At 46.5% G+C, this 16621-nt stretch overlaps 5 protein-coding genes across 5 annotated transcripts, besides 1 other annotated feature; 3 read left to right on the top strand and 2 right to left on the bottom strand.

The window, feature by feature from the left end:
- The first annotated feature begins 446 nt into the window (after window positions 1–446).
- Window positions 447–483: a repeat region (Identified by RepeatMasker using a combination of RepBase library and repeat library created with RepeatScout).
- Window positions 484–964: 481 nt separating this feature from the next.
- UA08_05839 (hypothetical protein) lies at window positions 965–4743 on the top strand (the record flags this gene model as incomplete). The annotated part of the gene is made up of 13 exons (XM_020268153.1): window positions 965–1117; window positions 1174–1198; window positions 1258–1267; window positions 1322–1441; window positions 1554–1626; window positions 1750–1781; window positions 2063–3394; window positions 3456–3522; window positions 3588–3664; window positions 3718–3830; window positions 3884–4269; window positions 4338–4445; window positions 4519–4743. The coding sequence occupies 13 exons, from the start codon at window positions 965–967 to the stop codon at window positions 4741–4743; spliced, it is 2721 nt and encodes a 906-aa protein (XP_020118969.1).
- A 1116-nt stretch (window positions 4744–5859) lies between these two features.
- Window positions 5860–7338, bottom strand: UA08_05840 (hypothetical protein; the record flags this gene model as incomplete). The annotated part of the gene is made up of 1 exon (XM_020268154.1): window positions 5860–7338. The coding sequence occupies one exon, from the start codon at window positions 7336–7338 to the stop codon at window positions 5860–5862; it is 1479 nt and encodes a 492-aa protein (XP_020119207.1).
- Window positions 7339–8013: 675 nt separating this feature from the next.
- On the top strand, window positions 8014–8896 carry UA08_05841 (hypothetical protein; the record flags this gene model as incomplete). Its single annotated transcript, XM_020268155.1, has 3 exons — window positions 8014–8082; window positions 8138–8387; window positions 8436–8896. 3 exons carry the CDS (start codon window positions 8014–8016, stop codon window positions 8894–8896), a joined length of 780 nt encoding a protein of 259 aa, XP_020118971.1.
- A 1560-nt stretch (window positions 8897–10456) lies between these two features.
- On the top strand, window positions 10457–12392 carry UA08_05842 (hypothetical protein; the record flags this gene model as incomplete). The annotated part of the gene is made up of 4 exons (XM_020268156.1): window positions 10457–10893; window positions 10971–11418; window positions 11474–11559; window positions 11627–12392. 4 exons carry the CDS (start codon window positions 10457–10459, stop codon window positions 12390–12392), a joined length of 1737 nt encoding a protein of 578 aa, XP_020119208.1.
- Window positions 12393–12743: 351 nt separating this feature from the next.
- On the bottom strand, window positions 12744–14174 carry UA08_05843 (hypothetical protein; the record flags this gene model as incomplete). Its single annotated transcript, XM_020268157.1, has 1 exon — window positions 12744–14174. The coding sequence occupies one exon, from the start codon at window positions 14172–14174 to the stop codon at window positions 12744–12746; it is 1431 nt and encodes a 476-aa protein (XP_020119210.1).
- Window positions 14175–16621: the final 2447 nt, after the last annotated feature.

A 16621-nucleotide genomic window follows, 5' to 3' on the forward strand; every position in this document is an offset into this window, starting at 1 on the left:
TTTTTTTCTGAAGCGTCAGGCTTGTTCGTTTCTTCTACCACACAGTGGCTGGCTTGGAAAGAAAGTATCTCTGGTCACGTAAAACGTAAACAGACAGACCCGCGAAGATAAAATATTCTGATTGCTTTGGAAATCTCTCCTCAGCTCAAAGATAATCTTTGTAGAAGTGCAATTATACCGCAAGTGTGAAAAGAAAGAACAAGGAAGACACAGGCTCTTGTAGAATGCTTGCTTGCTTGCTAGCTACCTTCGCGAGACTGAGGAAAACAGGTCATGCGAAACGCCCAAACCCCGATTGACAAGACAGACAACCTGGAACCCCTGAAGCACTCTATAATCCACTGTTCCGTCGCGAGTTTCTACCTGGTTTTATTAACACAATCGCACTATTCGGGGAACGTAGGGACGAGGATATGTCGAGGACGGGTGGGAAGAGCAACTAAAAAGACAAGGACGATGATGATGATGATGATGATGATGATGCACACGCTAAACACGATTGAGTGGAAGGTGGAGAAGAACCGGTAAACAAGAAGAGAAAGAGAAAGAAGAAGGAGAGGGAAAATGACAGAAGAAAAATTGTACGATAGGCAAAGATCTGGTGTCGAGCGGTGCAGGAGATGGAGTTGGAATTGGAGTTGGCCAAGCCAGCAAAATGCCAAATGATCGCCCGTGTGACCTGGAGACCTGGATACCTGAGGCACCACTCGGCCTGAGCCGGCCGGGAGAGTGACGCAACGCGCCCGCCTCTTCTTTCCCGCCTACACCTGAGGTGCTCCTCATCGTCACCATCACCGCCATATATCCTTTGGAGAGGCTGCATCTGATTGTCGTCTAAAGCACGCCTTTGCTAAAGCCCATCGGCAACAGTCCATCATTCTTATACCAGCATTGTGCTGCGGCGATACATCCCATCAACCACGCCACCTTATTCCTTTTACTACGTTCGACGAAACAAAACAAAATGAAGCTCTATCACCAGTTCCTCGTCCTTGCTATCTTCGGGCTTCTGCAAGTAGCCCTTGCAGTGCAGTCGCAAAAAGCCGTCGTTGTTACTTATCCTGAAAACACTCCGGATTCGGTGTTGAACGATGCGAAGAAGGCCATTACTGATGCCGTGGGCACATCTAATCTCCGTTGCGGTACTGGTTACTAACTGATTTCTTCGCTCAGGGCGGCTGGATTACTCATGAATTCAGTAAGTTGCTCCCTTATTAGTTAACGGGTATATCACTTGACTAATCCATGTTCCTATAGATTTGATCAAGTAAATCAGTCAACCAACCCCGCCGAACTTCGTTTCACTACTAACAAAGACTAGGGGTTTCGCCGCGAAAGCTTCAACCACAGCTTTGGAAAGTATCCAGGCGAAGTCGACCAATTTTCTCCCCGTGATCGAAGAGGACAAGGTTGTTACTATCGCTGGTGACTGTGGTGGGCAGTAACGTTGCGCTCGCGAGACTAGCTCACAACGGTGATGCGACACGTAACACACTTGAAGTCCGTAAATGGACAGTGCTTACGCGGTTTATGAGGAATGAATGTATCAATAGGTGTATCAGATATTGGGATGGCGTTTCTGGTCGGTCTGGTCTGGCGGGAGACATTACGTTCGTTATTGGGGTGGTGGGTAGCTTCAATAGTCAAGTCAATGAGACGAAACTCATCAAGCCAGTCCTTAGAAGTGCAGTTTAGTCGATATAATTGTCAGCTGGTGTAATAAATAAATACGGAGTGCTTATACGCTAGTGGGACATGCAATCAGCCCCAGAGCGGAGAAGGTACGACGCGGCGGCGCGACAGACACAGTATACAACTAGACTCGTACTTACGACGACAACATTGCTGATTCCACCTCTCTAATACTCCACGCTTCTGCAAATCCCCTCCCAACAATTCCTCTGTCATGCACCCAATACCATACAAGCAACACGCATAAGCCTGGGCCGCCCCTCAGCACCTCGTCCAGCCCCTGGAGGCGGCGCACACAAACAAATAAAAAAAAAAAAGCCATGGCCTCCGAACACAGCGTTGCCAAAGTCTTACTAGAATGGATAAACAGCTTCTCTCTTGGCAAAATAATCAGAGACACCGACGAGCTCAACGACGGCATCATCCTCTGGGAGATCCTTCAGGACATCGACCCGCAGTACTTTCTCGACGAACTCCCCGAGCGCAATCCGTCCGACCACTGGGTCACAAAATGGCAGAACCTCAAACACCTGCACAAACTGCTTACGGGCTATATTCGCAAACAGTACGATACCGACGAGATCCCGCCCGGTTTGGACCCTTCGCCCGACCTGAAAGCCATCTCCGAAGCGAAGTCGCTCAAGGAGACGAATAAGCTGCTCAAGTTGCTCCTGATTGCTGCCATCAGCTCGCCCAATGCCGAGACATATATAACAACGTTGCAGAAGTTGAGCACGCCGACGCAGGAAGGGTTGAAGAATATTATTGAGGAGGCTCATAACTCTCAACATGAAGACCTGTCGGCGGACGAGGAGGAGCCGGACGCTAAGCGCGAGCTGCTCACGGTCGACCCGGAATTGAAATTTGAAGAGCGAGTAGGCAAGGTCCTGGCAGAGAATGATCGACTCGCAAGCGAGAAGAAGGAAATGGAAAAGGCTCTGGGAGACCTGCACAACCGTCTAGCGCGTCTGCAGGAGAACAATGACACTCTGCAAACCCGCCTTGCTTCAACCGAAGATCGATTGGTGACGCTCAAATCGGGGAAAGGGGATGTGGGATTCAGTGCAAAGGCTCTTGAAAGTCGCTCACGACAGCAAGAAGAACTCATCGCCAATCAAGAAGCAAAACTGACAGCTGCTCAGGATGAAATTGACAGCCTCAAAATGTCCCTGGAGTCGATGCGAGTCAAGACGCAACGGTTTCAAAAGCTGCAGGATGACTACGACGAATTAAAGACGGAAAGAGACCAGTTGATCCGCAAGGCGAATGCGGCAGAGAAATACCGCCAAAAGCTGCAGGCAAGCCAGGACTTTGAGAAGGAGAACCAAACACTGAAAAACCAAGTCAAGGATCTTCAGCAGCAACTGAAGGAGGCTGATTCGAACCAGAAACGGTCTGCGGAGCGTGACGTTGAGCTGGAAGAATATAGACGGGTGCTGCCGCGCATTGAGCAGGATCGACATGAGATTCAGAATCTGAAGAAGCAGCTAGAATTTAACAACCATGCTTTGACTGAGCGTCTTCAAAGCGCCGAAGAGCAGCGGGACAGAGACGAGGCTTTGATCAGTGAGCTGCGAGAGAGAATCCGAGAATTGGAAGGTTCGCCTGATAGTCCTTCTTATACACCTGGAAACACGTCTCCTAGGCTGCAAAGCACTTTGCAGAAGGATCTCGACGATATAGGGACGAGGGAAACACAGTTGTCAGTATTTTTTTTTTCCTGCTGTAAGCACACTCGAATCTACCTGCTGATTACTTAACAGGAAATCGGAGAACGAGGAACTAAAGAAAGAGGTGCACAAACTGCGAACAAGCGTGCAAACAAACACGGTAAGCATGACCCCTTTTTTTTTGTTTGAGAAGCTAGTCTCCTTGTAATGCTGACAGTAGTATAGCTGGGATCCAGTTTGTCAGCGTATTCAGAGAATCTGGCTGCGGCGGCACAGCTTGCTCAAGCGAAGTCCAGGCAGAGGTACGATAACACTTCTATATGTTCTGGGCTGATATAATGCTAACAATTACTAGTGAGGAATACTGGAAGCTCTACGATCAATACGCGGAGATCCGCCAGAAGCTTGCAGACGCCGAAGATCTGATTGACGCCACCAAGCGGCAACTCGATGACGCCAAAGCAGAGTGTAAGTCAAGACAATCAGCGTTAGCATACGTCCGTCTAATTGACTTTTCATAGTACAACATGTCAATAAAGAAAAACTGGACATCATCGCCGAAGTCAAAGACTCCAACTCCTCGGAAATCAGCAAAGTCCGCTCCGAATGGGACGAGATCACGCGCAAAGTGCACCATCTCGAGGCCGAAGTGGACGTCTCCCATGCGCTGGTCAGAGATATGTGCGCCGAACGGGACGAGTTGCGCGCAATGCTCGAAGCCAAACAGACCGAGATTCACGCTGAAGACCAGGATTTCATCCGGGAAATGCAGACATTACTAGCTGAATTTGCGGCGAGAGAGAAGACTGAGAACCCGGATGCGCCGGAGAAGTCTGGTATTGAGCTGCTCAAGCATTTTGCTGAAGTCACGGAGAAGAGTGCAGAAACCCTCGCAAAGAGGGCTGAAGTAAGCTTGCCCCTTTGAAAAAAAAAAAAAAAAGTGTCAAAACGCTCTTCATTTAACCTGGATAATAGCATATCGACCAACAAAACGACCTCATCAAGTCCCTTCAAGATCAAATGAAGCACATGGAGGATGCCCGGAACGACCAAGAAGAAGACAATATACCCAAACAACGCGAGGTATGCACCCTTCTTATTTAGTCTCTCTCTCCGCTCTTCCCATAACATGAACTGAAGAAAGCGTGATTAATAGATTGAACTCCAAGAAATCATCAACCGCCAATCCCGCGAAATGTCCCTCATCTGCTCCGCCTGGTACGAGCTTCAGGGCCGACTACAACATAGCAGCAATAATATACCAGTTGCGCGTTATCGTCATCCTGCTAATGCTGCTGCTGGCGGTGCGGGAGGAGCGTCAGATTCGCAGAAAGGATGGCTCGCGAGGCAGAGGGGTCTCGTTTCGGCTGCGAGTAAGTAGGTAGATAGCGTGTATACATATTTGCTTTATATAATGTTGGGTTGTGAATATTCCTTTGTGTTAGAGATATAAACGTCGAAGATTCATGTGTTCGTTTTCAATCGAGTCGGAGAGGAAGGGGAAGGGGAAGGGGAAGGGAGATTCAAGACATACGCAACCTGTCAATACAATCATAATACCTTTTTTTACGTATATAACCCGCATCCTTGATTTCTACTCTTGCTTTCTTCCCCGGTCTGCTGTCATCGTTCGCTCCGGCACCATCCGGTTTCCGACGCACGTGCGGACTCGGACCCTGGTGTGTCGTCGATGCTTCCAAGCTGCGGAGAGATAGCAGTCTTCTCCGGTGATGCAGATGTTGATTCTTGCGGTGTGATCCGAGAATGAAAAGGCAGGGTTACCTCTCCAATGACCCCAATGACAAGGCGACAATGCTTCTGAGTGCTACGGGCACAGTGATGAAATAGCTAGTCATTCCAAGTTTCTCGGAGTGGAGGAGTAGGGGGTTGTTCATTGCTTTTTTCCCACCTGCTTGGTCAAGGGTGACTTTCGCCCAGGCTAATAAAAATAGAATGTGCTTCTAGATCCTTCGTGCGAATCGTATTTCCCCCTCAGCGTTCGAGAACAATCAGGCCACATGAATACAGAGGGTAATCTCAAGGAAGGATGGGCTGAAGAGGCTGGTGGTAGGTAGGTAGGTATATCAAGCTTTGTGTCGTTGTTTGGAAAGAGTGATATCTAGATGAAGAACCATGTTCTTTGAATTCATCAATTACTTTGACCATGTCAAAACCGTTCGTAGGAACTTCGTAAAAACAAGCAAGCTCTCTATAATATCGACGACGAATTATAGAAAGAAGGAGAACGAGGAAGAAAAGGACAGAAAGTAAACGCTGACAACAGGCTGAATCGACCACTAGCAGCCAGGAGGAAGAAAAAAAAGGGGGAGTGCCATGGAGCAGGTTCTTGGATCGTCTCAGTCATCCTATGTCCAAGAATCAGCTTCTATGGCCGCACGCAGTCTAGGCAGTATCCCAATCTATATATACCCGTGCCTGCAGGCTGATAGTTATATGGTTGCCTGCACGAAGGAAGGCAAGTTGGATGTTGGATGCCTTAGGTCCTCCATTTCTGCATCCCCTGCACCCCCAACCGCGAAATGTCCATGAATCTCTGAAAGTCAACTCGGTGCTTTTGACATATCCAGAGGCCATCGCTGCTGCAACGGCCATTATCAGCTAGAGAACCCGTACATGTCTGCTCTTCGCAAAGCATGTAATTCTCCAAAATCTCCGTAGCCGCCGTCCCATTCATAATGCCTTCTCGACGTGGATACCTCTTGAGCAGCTGCAAAGCCCGGCGTCGAAGGCTCGGTTCGCGGCAGCGCATTGCTGTGATGAATATTGCCTCTGAGATGACAACTGAGAGCGAGTAGTCTGGTTGCTTTGATGGTGAGCTGACATTACCGGATTGGGCGTCGACATCTCTAGTATCGGGATATATGGCTTCAAGTACCTGTGCTGCTAGAGTGACAATCATTGTATATTGGTCGATGAATTCGTCATATCCGACTTCGCCTTTAGCTGGATCGTTGAAAAGTGTTTGCGCATATAGGCGGCGGATGTTAAGGACTGCGAGCAGATTCCCTTCGATGGTTTCGGATCGTGTGGCTAGGTAGTCCTGGAACATTGCGTCCCATAAAGTGAAGTCGTGGAGAATTGCTTCTTTATGCGTGGCGGATGCACCATGAGTGTTTAGGTCGAGTCGTGTCAAGCGATTAATCAACTTTTCCAACCCAACATACGCCTGGAGACATGTGTGGAAAGGTTCCAATGCGTACACGCTTTGTCTATCCTCGATCTGCTCTGTAGTCTGTATGCCCACTCTACTTTGAATGTGGGTTCCTTGCGTGTCTAGTTGAGTGAGCATCACCAGCAGCATATTTAAAGCCGCATCAGTATCGTCCCGTTGGACCACAGAGCTCTCTCCAAGTCCCCACTCATGCATAAGTTTTACCCCATGGCTGATATGCATTAAAGCCTGCAGCTGATAGCCCTGCAAGGTACACAGACACATGAATAAAATGCACGAGGTCAATACTACAACCTTGTCCTGTTTACCTAGCGCCTTGCCGGACGATAGCATCTTCGTCAAGCTCTGGATAGACTCATTAAACTGTCTTAATGCAAACCGGACTCTATCAACAGTCTCCGAGCGCGGATTATAGGGCAGCAAATTCCCATCAGCAATAAACTGCCGGTGTATAGCGCCTAATGCCGTAGTAGCGTGCCACAGAGGTGGATACAACCGCGAAGCCTGCAGGGTGTGGCATGTCCAGAGGCCAAAGTCGCATCCACCAGCTAGACTAGGAGCTGTGACTGTACGAAAGAAAAGGAAATTTTGAATTTCCTGTGGATTATTGTCCCCGGGCAGAAGGCTCAGATCCGATAGGCCTCGGTCTCTGATCATTAAGGTAGGGTGGGACTGCTCGACATCTAATGCAGATGATCTGGTTTCCTGGTAGTAGTAGTAATGGTTTTTTAGTTTACGACGAACTCGGCCCCCTTGTTTTTGAACGCTAGAAACATTCTCCATGCGAAATAGCACGTCGAATTCGTTTCGATAGCCTGGGCATAGCTGTCCTCTGCGCAGGCACTGACAGCAATGAGGCCGCGCAAGATCACACTATATTATTAATTTGGCACGTATTATTTCAACAAATTCCTACTATCTCATTGTAGGTTAATGTACCTTTAAACGCCGTTGGCGACAAGCATCACAATCACGACTTGGTCGGCCGACATTCGGCATTTTATTCAGCAATGACACGTAGAGCTGATTTCCCAATGGAGGTGTTCAACGCAAAGTAAGCAAGATGGCGCAAGTTTCAAGACAGCAAGAGAAAGAAAAAGTCTAGATCGATTGATTATGATAAGACTTTGATATGCGCTAAAAAATGGACGTAACCGTTTTGGGCAGTTGATTCGACGCTAAAAGCGTGGAGAACAATTTTTACCTAAATAGGTAAGACTAAGCCCTAATCGTCGTGGCATACAGATTGTCAGCAGCACATAGACTTGAATAACCGTTAAATACCAATTATCCAAGGCTCTTTTAAGGTTTGGTTATTAGTCTGCCATCTTTCAGCCATGTGCGGCTGGATTACGTTCAGACGACATACAAGGGGTAAATGTATATATATATATAGGCCTAGAATGCTTCACCAAGTATCATTTCAGAAGTCATTCAAACACTGTTAAGATTCCAATCATGGCACCGCCAATGTACACCGACCACCCCCTGGCTGTCATACACACACCAAAATTCGAGACGGGCAAGGTAAGTTGCAGCCTTAGTGCCAATATCTGTCTACCATCTAACATCCATACACCAGACAGACCCGTTTACGATTGAAGCCTCTCACATGGCATTGAGTCACAACTCATTCATCCGCGGTTTCAACAGCATCTACCAGCAAGCCCCCCGCGTGTCGTCCGCCGACAAAGAGGACTTTGTGGGCTATTGTCTAGCTTGGCATGACGTGATTACAGAGCACCATCGCTACGAGGAGACAGACTACTTTCCAAATGTCGACAAAGCTGCTGGCAAGACTGGTCTTATGGCTGGCTCAGTTCATGAGCATGGTATATATACTCTCCTTTCCTTTACTGAAGCAACTTATCTAACATTAGAGGATGTGTGTGCGTGTGTTTCTCCAGCTGCATTCCACGACGGCATGGAAAGATTCAAAAACTATCTCCTGAAAGAAGGCGTCAACTTCCAGGGCACCGAGATCGTCGCTATCATGGATTCATTCAAAGACCCATTCTACTCGCATCTCAAATCGGAGCCACGCGCCATTCTAGAACTGTCGAAATATAACACCCCCGAGACACCAATAAATATCACGGAGATTGCTGGAGCAGCCGGTAAGAAGACAATGACGTTTTCGTTTGTACTTAATGTTCTACCTGTGTTTTTGTTGAATATGGATACCCTGGACTTTGAGGATGGCATGTGGCATGAAGTCTTTCCGCCGGTTAAGGGAATGGTTAAGTGGATTATGACCAAGGCTATTCCTATGAGGCATTCGGGTCGCTGGAGATTTGCGAGCTGTTCGCCTGAAGGGAGGGCTAAGCAGTTGGAAGTTTGAAGTTGTTGCGGCCTTAAGGATAGAATATAAGAAGTTTAAGACAAGATATGTAAGTTTATATCGTCCTCATTCTCTTCCTTAACTAGGTAGAACACGGGTGGCCTTGGTACCTGGTACATAGCCTGACGTGCGAGGATTTCGCAAGAGGCGGGTACCTAGAACTAGGGGTTAGCATGTATGGACCCTACGATAAGGCTGATATAGAGTAGGTAGAATTTCAAGACATGCAATTATCAATAGCGACTTGTCAGTGCCTGATTTGGATTTGAATGAATCTCTGATTTGTACTTTAGATACATGCATTGCTGCCTCTTGAATAAGCTCACACTAGATTCTCTTGGCCTATGGTAGAAACTAAAGCTAAAGCTAAACAAAAAAAGAATAACCTACCAAAGTATATAACTTCTCTAGCTTTCATATAGAAGGGCTATCTTATCTAGCACTCGATATCTAAATGGTGAAGAGGGCGAAGTTGATCTGGTTCTATGGAGTCGAAGACTTGAAATCTCAACTAAAAGGCACACACCAGATGTAGTTCGTAAATACTGTTGTAAGCAAGCTAGATTGGCCTACTAAAGTGGAATGTATACATGGATTATTCTGCATTAAGGCTATATAGCTATGTCATATCTAAGCTAGTCATAACTTACTAATCACTGAAAATCACTAAACATGTCATATCAACCTCAGATCGACAAAGGACACCATGGCCTGGTTTGCCCCCTGGCCCAGATGATGGTAAATTCTGGATTCAATCGAATATCATATTCATCGTGGCTGGAGAAAAAATTCCCAGAATGCGATTCTTCTAGAAAGTAATTGTGGTCGCAATCCTCGAAGATAGGGTTTGAGAGGTATTCTGTGATTTGGGAGCTTAATTGAGATGCAGGCATTTCCGCGGGCTCAAGATACGGCGGCATCTCTCGCTTACTAAGGATTGTCAGAGTCTTGTAGCTTTTCTGGTATTGATATGGCTCTCACATCCAGCAACAGTTGCTACACGTTGCATGACCACAATCAATGCACCTCGAACAGTTAGAAATAAAGTGCGGCCCGCCATTACACTGACACTGGACAATTTATTAGTACGAGTCGGTAAGTATACTTAGAAAAAGCTCAGCTCATGGGTTGCTTACACAAAACCATATAACTGGAGCTGAAAGTTCGCCTTTGACTGGTGTTAGCCGACTGGATGCTCTTGTATTGACCGTATATTTGATCAAGATCATTTTTCGGGACACGTCGACTTTTGTGGCATGAATGATGGTCCCACGTATTTAGATGGACTTGAGTATGATATATATAGGTATGCACCCAATCATGGCTTAGTCAGTTCCACTAAGATCTGACGTGGCACGTATCAGATCCTTAACACTCGATAGGATTGCTCGCGCGCAAATAGAAGGGTGGCTTGGTGATACAAGGCTGAGTTTTCGGGCTGTTTCCCAATTCCAGCCTGCTTTTCTTTCTGATACTTGAGGATCACTTCTAGTACACCATATTACTTTCACATGAAAACAAATTCTAACTTAACGACTGGCAATTTCTGAATATTCGAACATGGCTGGATTAATCGCAGTCGCCGGTGGCATTGCCTCTGTCTCCCAAGTTCTCGTCTACTTAGCTCAGACAACGAAACACGTTGTCGAATTTTACGGTGACTTCACAGAAGCCCCAATAGTCTTGCATCGAATAAAGGAAAAACTACATCTCCTCCAGCAGATGATAGCGCAAGTACAGTCTTATGTTATTGAGCATCATGACAGCGATATCCTGCCTTCCGAGACAAAGGAACTGCTATTAGGATCTGTTCGTCGAGTCCAGGATTCGCTGGATAAGGCCAAGCTAAAATGCCACAAAGTGACAGATAAGAACATTAAGAAAACTATGAAACGAGTCGTCTGGGTTTTGAGAGATGAGCCTGCGCTGAGTAAGCTACTGCAAGACTTGAACGATTCCGACCACATTTTGCACTTGGTCATGCAAGTGTTGATCATGTAAGTAGGCTTCCTTAATCTTATTAATTGCCTGTATTCAATGCCTGACATCGTGCTAATAGTTTCCATTGAAAAAGGAAAACAACCACGCTAGCCCTACAGTACCAGTCTACTGCCATTAAAGAAGCTCGTGGAAATAGGGCTACAGCGGGCAGCCAGCCACTAGTATCTCTGCCAAAATGGACAAACAGACCTAATAATTCATGGCCATGGTGGTGGTGGTGGCTCCGGCAATATGGATTCTATGGCACTCTCAAGATCCGGCAATCACACTCCCAGCATCTACTAGATACGCACATCTTACTCGGCTACAAATTCCCAGCATGGCTTTGGTCCAAAAGTATCGATATTGAGCTAAAATTTCAGTTACCGAGATGCATCAGGATGCAAAACCGAGTACCAGTGGATTCGCCGTTTATCGTCGCTTGCCGTAATGGCGATGTCCAAAGAATCCGGCAAAGCCTTGCAGATAAGCCAGGCTCAGTGGGAGATCGATTAAGCTGTACAGGTGAAACGCCACTTATGGTGAGTCATTTTTATCAGCAGTTTCTCTTCGTTAGCTGACTTCTAGATACTCTAGCTGACGATAGAATGCGGAAATATGGATGCTATGAAGGTCTTGCTGGATGCAGGGGCTGATCCAAACGTTGGGGATGACGACGGAATGTCAGTTCGATAGACTATCCCTGTTGGTTCAAATAATATGTCTAGAGAAAGGCTGACTCAATTACAGCACCCCGGTCTTTCGTGCACTTGGTATGAATCCGAGACGAAACAAGATATTCCCACAATTACCGCCTAGAAATCCCATGTGGGTGGATATCATTCGCTTGCTGGTTGAATACGATGCGTCAGTTCACGAAGTCGTCAATGGAAATTCGTTGACCACTTTGAACCTGATATGGCACAAAAACAAAAGCCGAACTCTGGAATTCTTCCACTTTCTTCATGACCAATACTACGTCGACTTTGGCGCTGACAAAATCGACGGATTCTCAGCTTTCACCAGCGCGTTTAGATCTGTCGGATCGAGTTTAGAATGCATACAATTTTTATATGAGAAAGTTGGGTTAGACTTTTCCAGAATTTCTGCAGATGGTCGTTCCCTTTTACATCTTGGCGCTGAGTATGCACATGAACCAGAAACAATCGAATATCTCTGCAGGGCTTGTCCGTCGGATTACATTAACCGCCAGGATGACTTGGGTTGGACGCCACTTCACTACGCGATATTCTTCGAGGGTTTGCACAAGCCGGAGGATTCGTTGGCAAAGGTTGAATTGCTCATTCGCCATGGGGCTAATCCTTACATCAAGTCAACCCGACTACCCATGTTCTGTACAGTACTTGATATTGACACGGATCGGTTCACGGCTTTTGAGCTTTGCGAAGCTCTGCCATCCCATCGATATGAGCAGTTTCTGGACATTGTGAGAAATTACGGCTATGATATTCCGGAAGAGGCAGAAACCAATGTTTTCTATGAGGCTGTCGCTTGAGAATTGTAAACGCTAATGAGATATCTAGATATAGACCTGTAAATTACAATGTGTTGTACCATATACTGGTTCCTTTTACCTTGATAGCAATCCATAAGTCACAAATAATATGTATCATGTATTTTAATGTGTATAATGATCTAGCAATACCTCCTAAGGTCTTTATATCTAGATATTCACAGAGCAAATTCTGATTCCGAAGCCTAATGTAGGTGAAAATATGTACACGAACAAAATCAGAAAGTAAAGCCAAAAATATATACATAGGAATCCAGATCCGGACTTTACCCAGTCTGGATTCTTGCCAAAATTTCATTGACAATGATTGATAGGTATCAGAGTCTGCGACATTCATCCACAGACAGGAGTGGCGCTTCCAGAAGCGGCACAGTAGAGACTGCTTCCATCCTGGACGCAAACATCTCCAGAGGGACAAGACTGAATGATCCAGGCACCATTGTCGCAAATTCCAAAGCTGCTGCCAGCGCAGGCATATTCCCCATTATTTGAGCAGGAGCCTCCACTGACTGGGCAAGTACTGCTGGGAGAAACCGATGAGGTAGTGGAAGTAGCAGAGGTAGAGGTGGCCAAGGTCGTGGTTGCGGTGGTGGTTGGTACGGATGTTGTGGTAGTAGTGGTAGCAGTGCTTGTAGCGGTACTCTTAGAAGTGGTAGAAGTACTGGAAGAAGTAGCGCTTGGCACTGAAGTTGCAGAAATAGGAGCTCCATCGCAGACTTCGCCGGTCAAGAGAATGCTGTGGGCTTCCTGCGCGTATGTGCAGCCGTCATTGACGTTGTCATCAGAGTATCCGGCATCCCAGAGCATGATGCCACCGAATGAGGAGTTGCCCTCGGTCTCGGCGACAAGAGTTGCAAGTTGAGCTGGGGTAATGTAGTAAATTGAACCACCAGTGTTGCCGTTAGAAGCGAGCGTAGAGGCAGGAGCTCCAATGTAGAGCAAAGCATCAGCAGAAGGAGTGTCGGCAAGCCAGTCAACCCACTGAAGAAAGTTGAAAGGTGCATTTCCGTCGAAACCAAGAGAGCATGATTCGTAAGTGTGGTTGTCGAGGCCGTTGTTGTTGTTGTACCACTGAACCCAGAGACGGTCAAAGGTAGAGTTGCCAATGATGACGCCCATGTTGGGCTCTGGGATAGGGCATTGGGGGGCACCGGTGATAAGGTAAGTGTTATCCGGGTCAGAATCGAAGTTGGCACGCAGAGTAGAAATCATGTATTGGTAGTACTGGCTAGAGCCGTCGTTGACCTCAATGTCAAAATCGAAGCCATTCACAAAGACGTCGCCAAAGGGGCGTTCAACAGTAGTGTTGCCGGAGTTTGCATATGAGTCCCACAAGTACTGACCGATGGCCTCGGCCTCCTCCTGCGATTGCAGAGAGTAAGAACCAGATGCGCCTCCAAGGGATAACAGAACAGTAACACCAGCATCCTGGCATGTACTAATAGCTGAAGCTAGATCGTCACACAAGAAGCCAGCACCGGTAGTGGAGACGGAGCATGATTCTCCAATGACGCCGGCTGGGATGTTCTGGCCATTGCCAAACTCGTACAAGAAGGAGAGGATGATAACATCAATACCAGAAGTAGCCGTACAGTAGGTGGAAAGATCGTTGTTCTCTGATGAGCCGGGCCCGTTTTGGCCCCAGTAGACGACAGTCTGGCGGCTCGTAGTCTGGCGAGAAGAAAGAGTGTTGCGGCGAGGCAGCGCCGATGCTGTTGCGAGGGCTATGGCGCTGGCGCCGGTAATGAGGGTCGCGAAACGCATGCTGAGAGAGAAGGAGAGTGTATATAGCAATGCTAACTAGAATAAAGAAAGAAGGAATGGAAAGATCCGCTAGGGATCAGTGCGACAACGATCGTGGTGTCTGTCTACAAGATTGTCCGAGGAAATAAAACGAGATTCGGGGAGAACCTGATAGACTTTATATCCTACAGACAGGGCCACAAACCAGTAGTCACCCTCGATGACAGGCATCCGTCAAGTTACACCCCTAGTCCATGTGCCTTCTACACTCCATCTACTGGGCATATGGCATGGGTTGGTTGCATCGAAGGGCCATATTACATAGCGCCTATACAGGGCCGAATACGTGCGAACAAGCATAGAAAGTCAACAAAATGTAACAGCTATTGGGAACTCTTAGGGCAAGAACTGGGAATAGTGTCGACGCTTAGGTTGGTGGCGTTTTTTTTAGTAGAAATAGGGATCAATTTTGAGATGCCACCGCGCACTTTAGTCTGCAGAACGAAGAATGATAAGATTGTGACCCTTTTGATCAGCAGATAATTTTCCAAATTTAATCTAGTGTAATTGTTTTAAAAATCAGAATGATGAGTGACTTGGGGAAATTTGCAGGCAACTCTCATACTTGTGTGCCCGCGCTAACTCACCGTTCACTGCGTTCAGTAATCGGACTTTTATGGCCCCTTAGAGAAACGTTGAAACTTGAAACAGCCAAGATATCAACCAGTGCAGTAGAAATTTCATAGCACGACACGATTTATATCCATCAGAGAGAACACGCAGAAAGCAGGAGCAAAGATCTCAGTGTCCAAATGACAGATGCAGCTGTCCCTGCTAATCCCTGATTAGCACCCACCTTATCACGGTATCAATATCGCGTTTTGGTGGTGTTACGGTAGGATTCCCGATCATGAGGCGTTGAAAGATGACTTTAAGTCACTGAACTAACCGCTAGCTGGGAACTAGCAGCATGCAGCTCCAACGGACAAAGCGAAATCATAGGTTGATCCGCGATTCAGAATGGGTAGGGTTACAAGGTGGCTTGTCACAGCCAGGAACGCCCCATTTTATTTCTATGCCTGCGACTTACTATGAGCATGGCCTATCTGTCCACGTTACGATGGTATATAGTATAGGCGAGAGTCGGAGTATGTGCTTCACAATCGTCTTTCTCTGTAGGAGCAAGCATGCAATGTAACAATGTAGAATGTCACAGGGAGAAAAATAAAGATAAATATTACACATATCATAAACCACCTAGGTGAATGCGTTGTTTATATTCGCTTGGTTTTTGGTTCGATTGACCTCTTTTGGAGCTTCTTCATTCTGATTCGTTGTAGCGCGGAGATCAAGCGCTAGACTAACCATGTATAGCCTAGTATGTTGAATAAATAATATGATTGGCTGAACTATACCTTACATACTATAGAATAGACAAATCGTTGTTTGATATAATGAAAATACCTAGATACTATCTATATGTACAACTGTGAACTACAGCCGATGCCTCGTCTTATCCTTGCTCATGCAACGCCCCTGGCCCGGCGGAAACAACCTGCAGCTCTATTCGCATGTTTAATTATCCTACCTGAGGACGCAAGTAGACCAGTTAGCGAGCAAGTGCTAATTTTGCTATGTAGCCAATATCATGAGGCCAGTAAAATATCCAACTGAAGAAATTTCAAGAAACAATGCAGACACTTCGTCTTCTATACCAATGGTACCTCTTTTCATACATCTAGAAAACATCACTAAGCCTACGCTACACAAAAGACAGACAATAGACACCAACGAGAGAAAAGCAAATTGATCCGTTTATTTCAGAAGTGAAGACACAAACATCCACATGTAATTCGGACGTGCCAAACATTTATATCACATTCCTACGATGCTCTCGCTGTCAGAACTGGCTGGTGGCTTTACATATAAGACGACGAGAGGGTGGATCCTATCTCGTCAGAAGACACGTAATGTCAATGTGCCGACGACCCTAGAAATGCCGTGCAATATCTAGCCAAATTGTTTGATAGAAAACTGTAAAACACAAAAGCAGAGTAGCAAAGACGACGCTGTGACGCTATGATGAGTGACATGGGTAATGATAATTCTAGTGTATTCAGATCGGAGTACTCGGCATCTGATAGAGTAGAGTGGACGTTTGGTGTCGATACTTGAAGCACATGATATCGCCTAGATTTTTAAAAGGCTACCTAGCTTATTCCGGAAGCAATTTCGAATTATCTAGTGATGGCGACGAGGACGAAAGTTAGCTTGGAGGAAAGGGTTCCAATGTCCTCGGGCAACGCCATATTCCCGTTTCATTCACGGGTATCTGGATGAAGGCTTAGATAGAGATGACGCATAGGTTTTGCCCGCACTTCCCTGGACATATGGAACGGTAGATCTTATGAGATTGACGGCGGCGTGGATCCATTTTATCGCAGTTTGGAATGAATAAGATTTCGACA

Source organism: Talaromyces atroroseus, assembly GCF_001907595.1.
Source record: "Talaromyces atroroseus strain IBT 11181 chromosome Unknown scaffold_7, whole genome shotgun sequence".
Classification (NCBI taxonomy): domain Eukaryota; kingdom Fungi; phylum Ascomycota; class Eurotiomycetes; order Eurotiales; family Trichocomaceae; genus Talaromyces; species Talaromyces atroroseus.